This window comes from Colias philodice, chromosome 5 (genome assembly GCF_061535455.1).
Source record: "Colias philodice isolate Cphi_HAF_F1 chromosome 5, ilColPhil1 Martin Lab GWU primary, whole genome shotgun sequence".
Taxonomy (NCBI): domain Eukaryota; kingdom Metazoa; phylum Arthropoda; class Insecta; order Lepidoptera; family Pieridae; genus Colias; species Colias philodice.
In genome coordinates this window covers 1563106-1572972 of record NC_143090.1, presented here as the reverse complement: position 1 = coordinate 1572972, position 9867 = coordinate 1563106, and the positions used below count along the sequence as shown (strand labels likewise).

The 9867-nt window shown below is 32.3% G+C and overlaps 1 protein-coding gene across 2 annotated transcripts in view; it reads left to right on the top strand.

The window, feature by feature from the left end:
* Nucleotides 1-9867, top strand: part of LOC149488249 (putative transporter svop-1) — a 32978-nt gene continuing 23111 nt past the window's right edge. The window contains exon 1 of one of the 2 annotated variants that reach the window (XM_089695433.1): nt 1-158. In XM_089695433.1, coding sequence (XP_089551559.1) covers nt 135-158 — 24 coding nt within the window. In that variant the 5' untranslated portion in view covers nt 1-134. Of the gene's footprint in view, nt 159-9421; nt 9588-9867 lie in introns of those variants that run through there. The other variant, XM_089695434.1, reaches the window with a different exon arrangement.

The following is a 9867-nucleotide window of genomic DNA, read 5'->3' as shown; positions in this document are numbered from 1 at the left end:
CTCTAAGTAGGTAATGGAGTAAATAATATTTGAAATACATATATATAAAGTGTTGAACGCATGATCAATGCGTAGTAGGTGGTAAAGTGTGTGTGCGGTTGTTTAATTCGAAATAAGTTCAGTGCCATCTCACAATGAAAAAAGAAATTGTAATGAAGGTATGTTTTTTTATCGGTTGCATATACGCAAATACGAAAAAAAAAAATACAAATCAATTTTAGGATTTTCAATCGATATCAAATTATAAAGTCATGTAAATGTAAATAATACCCATTTAATAATGCTCCTCCCTATTTTATTTTAAAGAGTTAATTCGTCAATATTTAAGCTAAAAACATAGTAGCTAGTAAAAATAATTAGTAGCTAGATATATTGCGATAATTTTATTTTTTACACGCTTTATATTAGCTTCACGTCCTGTATGTTTGTAACCGACTTCTTTGGGCGCGATTTTGACCCACTTTAAACGGCCAGATTTCGTTCAAACTTTGTAGATTTATTTAGGACCGATGACAATACACTAATTTGATAAAATAAATAATAGTAAAAAAAAACACGCGTTTTATAGAAAACCGAACTAAAAGCGTGTTTTTTAGTTTTGTTAAACTATTATTATTGCTGCTATAGATCGAATACTACTAAATAATTTGAAATACTATAAATACTTGTAATTTTGATAAAGTTGATGCTCTTTTTAATATGTTGGTTTATCAAAAGATTACTTTATCTTGTCCCGTCATTTATTACGAAATTTAATGATGTAACGTATATATTTTATGCTATAACGCAAAGATTTTAGTGTTTACATTATAATTACCTATTTTTAATAGTCTTTAGTTTTATGACCATACTAGCGGTCCGCCCCGGCTTCGCCCGTGGTACATATGAAAAATAGATGTTGGCCGATTCTCAGACTTACCGGATATGCACAGAAAATTTCATGAGAATCGGTCCACCCGTTTCGGAGGAGTATGCAGACTAACATTGTGACACGAGAATTTTATATATAAGAAGATATATTACTAAAATAAAAGGATATGATATGATATTATTAAAATAAAAGGATCTCAAGTAGATTTTAAGTCGGATCTAGTTTACATATTCATATTTCCCAAACCTCGAGTTATATTTTAGTTTCCAAGATCTAATCGATAACTTAAAAAGCATGAAAATCGATTTTAGCATTACCTACGATCAGATTATTTAATTTGATTTCATCAATTTTAAAGTATGAATTTGAATGACGATTGAAATATTTTTAACAGATTAGATAAGTAGTGAACTACGAGTAATTTTGTTTGATTTTTTGGTATGCAAATTGATATAATACTTATGCCAAATTTTTATCCCATCATAACTTATTTGCGAAATCCATTTCTTATAAAAAAAAACAAGAACATCTAGGTAAAAATAAAATTAACATTTATCGATGATCACAATTCGATTGAAACAATTTTAATAATAGAAAACAATAACAATATGGCGATTATTAAACTTAATATTTTAATTGTAAGATGGCCATTGATTGTATACTTGACCCCAAATTCTATCTTTCACGCGATAAATGCACTCGAAGTTATTACAATTAAATATTATTATGGATTACCAATACCATTGTCAAATAGATAAAAAACGTCCTTAGTATATAGATAAAATATATGTATACATAAAAAATATGAACATAGGTATTTTTTAGGGTTCCGTAGCCAAAATGGCAAAAACGGAACCCTTATAGTTTCGTCATGTCCGTCTGTCCGTCTGTCCGTCTGTCCGTCTGTCACAGCCGATTTACTCGGAAACTATAAGTACTACAGTGATGAAATTTGATGGGAATATGTGTTGTATGAACCGCTACAAAAATATGACACTAAATAGTAAAAAAAAGAATTGGGGGTGGGGCCCCCCATACATGTAACTGAGGGATGAAATTTTTTTTTTCGATGTACATACCCGTGTGGGGTATCAATGGAAAGGTCTTTTAAAATGATATAAAGTTTTCTAAAAAACATTTTTCTTAAAGTGAACGGTTTTTGAGATATCAGCTCTCAAAGTCGTAAAAAGTATGTCCCCCCCCCTCTATTTTTATAACTACGGGGTATAAAATTCTAAAAAAAATAGAGGTGATGCATGCTAATTAACTCTTTCAACGATTTTTGGTTTGATCAAAGTATCTCTTATAGTTTTTGAGATAGGTTGATTTAACTGTAATTTATTATATTTGCTGCTACGGAACCCTTTGTGCGCGAGCCCGACTCGCACTTGGCCGGTTTTTTATCATAGTCGCATAGGAGCTGGATCGCCTGTAGTTAACTGCCGTAAACGCACATGCATATTTTCAGAGCTGAAATAATGAATAAAAAATAAACAGTAAAATTTTCGATATGATATGTCTGAACGGTATGTAGAAATAATAAAACCATTTTATAAAATGGATGCATTGTAACCGTCATGAAAGAAATACAGACTGAAAATCTTCGCATTAATTTTATAACATAAATTTACTAACATATTGGCAATATGTACTCTTTAAGGATAATATTTATGTATATTAAGTCTTAGGCACCGTATAAACTAAATTTTTTTAGCAAAAGCTCTACATTCGTAAGGTTAACCACTAATATGTATTGCATAAAGATTATAGAAACAAAAAAATCCAAAAGGCAAACAGTTCATTTCAACATTTCATTTATTACTTAATTTAAAAAAATTTGAGAAATATGTTTTTACTCTAGATATAAAAAAAAAATCGTAAATAAACGCACACACAATAATATTAAGTATGTTATAAAAAAAAATGTGTGCGTGTACTAGTGTACACACGTAAGAAGTGAAACTTCTCTATGACCTTATTTTTCAATAAATAATTTACTATATATGCAACTTTACAGAAATACGTCAATCACGCGTGTAAGGGATAAAAACAAGATGGCGCGTAACGGAAAAATGTCACGCGTAACGAAAAAATGTTACACTAAATTTTTTTCCAACCCCGATAAAGAAGTTTCACTTCAAAAATTGGCAGCCTTATCAATCAGGTGCAATTTCTTCCAGGCATCCTTGAGAAATAGGAAAATGGAATAATTTGAAAGGTTATTAGTATGACAGTATAATCGCTGCTTCTAATCATACTGTTACATTGTAAACAGGAAATTGGGAATAAAGATTTGTAAAAGAAATATAGTTTTTTATTTACCTTATTATTGTTATTCTCCTATTTCCGTTAAGGAAAATTCGCTGAAAATTGCGAGGTGACAAAGAATGTAATCTTCGGCCATTCTATCGCATGCCTTTACTATGTTAATGTGTTTCATTTTCCTTTCCTACTGCAGTGATTGTATTGTCATGGTGCTTTCACTAAAAATAATAAAAAGAAAATCTATAATATAAAAATGAATCGCAAAATGTGTTGGTAAGTGCATAACTCGAGAACGGCTGAACCGATTTCGATAATTCTTTTTTTATTATATTCCTTGAAGTACGAGGATGGTTTTTATGTAGAGAAAACGTAAATATGTACCACGGGCGAAGCCGGGGCGGACTGCTAGTAGTATATAAAATAGCAATGAGCACTTTTGACGGTATATTTTTTATATTTCATAAAAAATACGTCTCATCAAATGGGCATTGGTCGATTTTTCTTAGCTCAAGCCCCTTGTCCTGCATCCCGATGCGCGCGGTTCATTATTACACAGTAAAAACTAATATGATCTTCTTATTTCTATACTGGCTACATCCCGCGGTTTCGTCCGCGCGCATGATTGATTTTTTCCGTTTCATTGGTATAGATTTATAAAAGAAAGTCATGTTAGTTACACCACCATTCTAGAACAGCTGAACTGTTTTTAATGATTTTTGGATAATTTTAGATTCAAATGAGATTATTATGAAAAAGAAATGGAAACTTCTACTCATTTCAGTATTCAAAAATGATGCAACCTTAGATATTATTATGAATTAAAAGGCGACGTTCATTAATTCAATTATATGATAATTAAATACCTAATCATTTTATCATTGATAGATATAATTTTTCGTATCTGTACGACACAGGGCAAATAATGAATGCATCACAAACAACAAACTCCTCCGAAACCGCTCTACCGATTCTCATGAAATTGCATGCATACGTAGGCCTTCGTATTTGTCAACGTTAAATTTTCATACCCCTAAAGTAGGGTTGTTGAGGATTCCTCTTCCGCTTCCTCATAATGCGGAAGTTCCGCAATATTTTGGGTTCCTCTACCGTTACCGCATCCTCAAAAATGAAAATAAAAAAATCCTCTTCCACTATCGCTTCCTCAAAATTTAGAGGAAATTTATGAGGATGTTGATCCGATCGGGCGGCGAATTTACAAAGCCTATTTAGACTATGTATTTGAGTTACGGTCGGACTCTACTAACGAACAAGAGTAGAGTCTTACCGCCATATTTATCTGCGCCTAACACTTATCTCTAAACATAATAATATAACATTTTCTCTCATACTCAGAAGAAACATATTTTTACCAAATAATGTGTTTCAAAAGTCATTTTAAATAAAAAAACAAACAAGTTGTTTAAGCTTACATAATATCTACCAGTTAGTTTTTTTTTTTTTGTGGAAATCGCCTAATGTCGCTTCTGGCACTGAGATAGATTAGGTTTTTTCGAGTAATATGCATAAACAAAAGCTCACCTGAGTCCGGCTCGTGACTCAAATAGTATAGTACTTAGACTTAGGCTTTGTAAATTCGCGATCGGGCGAGCTAACCTCCCCTAACCTTAAACATCAATATGTACAGACAGGAGAATAGCTTTTGTTTTAATATTTAATTTTAAAAGTTTTTGTTTTTAATTATGATTATAATTTCCTATCATCCTCATCCTCATCCGCTTCCTCTTCCGCTTCCTCATCCGCTTCCTCATCCGCATCCTCTTCCTCAAAAAAATATCCTCTTCCTCATCCGCATCCCCTAAATTAGTGTGTGAAAATTCCTCTTCCTCCTCCTCTTCCTCATAATCACTTCCTCAACAACCCAACCCTATAGTAAGGCAGAACTCCGTTTGTAGGGGCAGCTATATTATGAAATCATGCAGTGCGAATGAAATTATAAATAAACGATTTTTCCTCCAATCTAGAACTCAACCAAAGATATTAAATTCATCAAATATCAAAAAATAAAAACTTCTAATGCATGGTGGGTTGGATGATTGTCACTCCATTGCATAATACTCGTTAATCGAATCTGCAATTTAGGGCCTGAATATATTGCCTGAATGCAAATAGGTAGGTACTTGTCAAAGCTCGTCGTCTTATGGTAAGCACTACCACCGCCCATGAACGTTTGCGTAGACCTTACGTGATACGTCTCTGCAAATATATTACCGACTTTAAAAATAAAGTATTGATGTGGACAAGAGTGGTACCTACCGGTGGTAAATGTTAAAAATATGTACTTAATGACGTTTCAAAAGTGCTTCTAGAAGAAGTCTAATTGAATAAATAAATGTTTGAGTTTGTTTGTTTGAGTTTGACAATAAAGCAAAGAATTGACAAGAGTGAAAAAAAACATGAAACTTGATTAAATGCCTTAAGCTTTCAAGAGTATGTACAATAAGGAGATGTAAAAAAGTTATGGGCTTGATATTTTCATATCAATGTATCTTAATTATTTAAAGTATTCACCATATCGAAAATTATCTGGACAAATATCTGTCCAACAATCGGATTTAGATTAAACAAAACCAGACAACATTTAACTTATCAACTGAATCAAATTATATCGATAAGAATCCAGGAAATCTGCAGTAAATAAGTGTATAATTTATATCCCTTATTTTATTTAGGCACTAAATCTGAGAATCCTAAAGCACCGTTAGGTCTCAAGTTACCCGCTGGTTTATGTGATTTCGAAGTAAGATTTTAAATACTGTTATTTTTAATCGTACTTTATGTGTGCAGGAAATAATTTGATAACAGTACCGTTCTTCTTTATTATTGTATGCAAAATACTGAGTATTTCGCAATCGTTTCCAAAATACAGAGTAATATAACAGTGGAAGAATAACAGCTAGTATGATAGTCATAAAAAAAAAGTCTTCACTACATAGTATAAAACAAAGTAGCTTTCTCTGTCCCTATGTTCCTTTTTTAATCTTTAAAACTAAACTACGGATTTTGATGCGGTTTTTTTAATAGATAGAGTGATTCAAGGGGAAGGTTTTAGTATATGGGGCATTTCACGCGAAGCGGACACAGATTTTTGGGTCAGGTTACCGATTTCGGTTATATTTTAGTATGTTACACCTGTATATATCCTTGGTATGTATACGAAATATTTTTGCATTTAGAAGCTTAGTTTTCAAAATACAGGTCTTTGAAGATGTCAGCAAGCGCGAGGCATGCATGACTTTGAATGTAATTATCAGTTCAAGAAAAGGATTTTTTTAATAAATTGATGACTGAATAATAACCCCCATATAAAAACCTTTTTATTCTCATATTTTAGATTTCCAATTTATTTTTAAATTCCTAAGAAAAATTAAAAAATATTTTTCTTTGTAATTTTTTACGAACTTAGCATATTTTTAAAATTTTTTAAGATCATTAAATAAATGGCTTATATTATGCTTAAACTACATGCCAAGTTCTAGAGTGGTCATCGCAGAAGTTTCGAAGCTACATGTATTATAATTGCGAAGCGCGGCAATATCCCCATACTAGCCCTAGTTGGTTAGCGCGACGCAGTGCAGTGGGGATGCAGATATACATATATGTATAATTTATTAGGTTTTAGACAAAGCGGGCGAAGCCGCGGGCGGAAAGTATAAGTGTGGATCATAGGTACTGGCTAAAGATAACCGATTAATGATAATAGATAGAATTAATGAATAGATTATTATTCCTAGTGATAATACTAGATATAGTTTTTAGACGATTATTATAGACACAATGCGATTAGCACATATTATTGATGCGTATAGCGGCTTATTGGCTCTAATCTTCCCAACCAATAAGCATACATTTACCATATTGATACCTAGATATAAAAAAACACATAATATTTCAGAAAAATACATTTTTTCTATATTTAATGTGGTAGATAATTAATAATTAAAAACAATCGTGCTAATTTAACAGAATCCTAATACATCCTTGACGTTTTCCTGGTTCATGAATTATTATTCTAATTTACGAATACTTTTGAATTAACGAACATTTTTTTAGCATAAAAAATACGCTGATATATGCCGATATGCAGTTAACATTTATTTTGCATATAAAACAACTGATGTGTCGATATTCAGTAATTATTTAAAAATCACGCAATTGTATTAGGAACTAGATTTTTGCATCTTTGTTACTTTTGCTCGTGACCGTCCTTTTGCTGTTCGACACGCAAATTTTTCTGTACAATAAACAAATTACTTAATTAAATTGTGCCTTAAATTATTTGTAACGCCCCTTTCATAGAGCACGTTTGCTAAAAATAGAAGAAATTTAGTGTTTAATGTGCAGTGGTGAAGGCCCCGGTCTTAAAAATCGATAAGTCGGGTAACGAGACCAAGCGAGCTTGCAGAAAATAAATTGGTTCTAGCTGTGCCTACGCCCCAGCTTTGGCCGTGGTACATGTTTACGTTTTCTCTCCATAAGAACCATCCTGTACTTCAAGGAATATTAAAAAAATAACGAAATCGGTTCAGCCGTTCTCGAGTTTTGCGCTTACCAACACATTTAGCGATTCATTTTTATTATATAAGATTATGTAGATAACTTATAACCACTTTTTTTTTTTTTTTTTTTTTTTATAGTGGAGAATGCATTTAGGCATACCCAGGGCACTCGGGGGAAGAGCCCTGGGTTATGTCGGACTCACCCTGCTGAGTGCAGGGTCCTACCGACTAAACTCCACTGTGTTCCGCCGTGCCGCTTTATTGACGGGGCCGCGGGTATTCGGTAGAACCGCGTCCGCAGACCCGTCAGCGGCAGCCTGTCTCCAGGCCCAACGCGAATGTGGCGGGAGGCCGCCAGGTCTACCTTCCTGGGGGGGCCGCGTGAGTGGAACACTTCTCACGCCGCCTCTCCGCACCGGATGATGGATTATATCCCCGTTCCATCATCCGGTGCCCATCATCAGGGAGGCAGGTCGCGACCGTGTAAAGCGGCCGCGACACGGCGACGACGCCCAATAGGACGACGACGCCGAATCGGATCTGCGGAAGGTATCAAAAGTACGTCGACATGTGACTTCTGCCAACCCGCACTTGGCTTGGCTTGTGATGCCCTAAACCCTGACCCTGGCCCGTGTCCCAGCAGTGGGAACATAATATATGGACTGATTTTTATTTCTGTTTGGATCAATAGTAGATTAGCTTTAAAGCTCTAGCAAAAACAAGAAAGTCCTAAAATTGTTTATTAAAATTATCAAACGATAGTAATTAATGAAATATGACATTTTAATAGATATCTGTGAAATTGTGTTAAAAAAAAGTAATAACCTGGCCAGTTCTTCAGCTTTATCGACATGATGTGTGAGAAAATGTTAATGAATGCCTCCTATTCACTAAAAGTCCTATTGAAATCGGTTCAGCCGTTCAAAACGTCATTTCTCTAAACTCGACTGCAAAGACAGCAAAGTCATCGTGTCTTATATAAATAACAGTTAACTAATTCATAATTACAACGAATTATATTAAACAGTTTTTATCATAATGTAAATATTTTTTCTAACGTGGTTTTTACGCATAATTAATACCATAACTTGGTATATTCATAATCATGTTCCTATTTTTTTATTTATTTAAGAACCAAAGGGTAGGTATATCTTATCTAATTTAAAATAACTTCTTATGCGAGACCTATTAGTGAATCGTTATTTTTTTTATAAAATACAATTTAAAATTAATAAAAAAACTAAAAAGAAATAAGCTTTAGGATCCTGAAAAAAATTTACTTACAGACATAAAAAATTTACTACAGATTATTAAGTTATAACGTAACATGTATACAAAACAAATAAAGTATAACAAGTAAAGTAAACAAAGCATATATTATACTTTAAGTTATATTTTCATACATTTTAACTGACTAACTGTTTAGCTAAACAAACCAACTATCAATCTCAACAATATTATGACGATTATGACGTATAAATAATAAAAACTACGTAATTATCATCGATAGATACATGGATACAACAGTCACTCCGCGTAGTTTACGTTTGACCACGAGCGTAATAAAACCTAACACAGCGATGTTTAAAAAATAATTAAATAAAGGTCTTCGTGTGAAATTAACATCAAAAAAATCTAAAGTAAATGATATAATTTTCCAAACTTAAATTTTTACCACAGAACTCAAAATGATAAATTGTGAAAAATAAAACATTTTTATTATTCCAATAAAGTTTGAAGTATTATCGCAGAGAAAAGAATTATATAAACTAATGTGAAGGCATCGTCCGTTATCATAGTATAATATGATAATAATAATTTCCCTTCGTCGTGATATAAATTAATAAAAAACGCGCGAATTCTGCCTATGTTCCGCGAACCGCGCACGAGCACATGCGCTGTGATTTTGTCTTTGAAAATTAAAAATTAGAAAGGTAAGTAAATCATTACATTTTTTTACATTTATACAATAAATAAAAAGTAATATTAAAATTTAGTTCACATAAATTATAAATTGATGATTTAAAAAATAAAATTATAATTAGCTGTTATGAATTCAGGAAATAACAAATATACAGAAGTCTAACAAAAAAAATATTGGTCATTATTTGTAACGAAAAAAATATACCTACTTACACTAGATTTAATTTTTTTATTAATAGCTTATTTAAATAAAACATTTAAATATTCTTGCAAAAAAACTAATTTGTATTT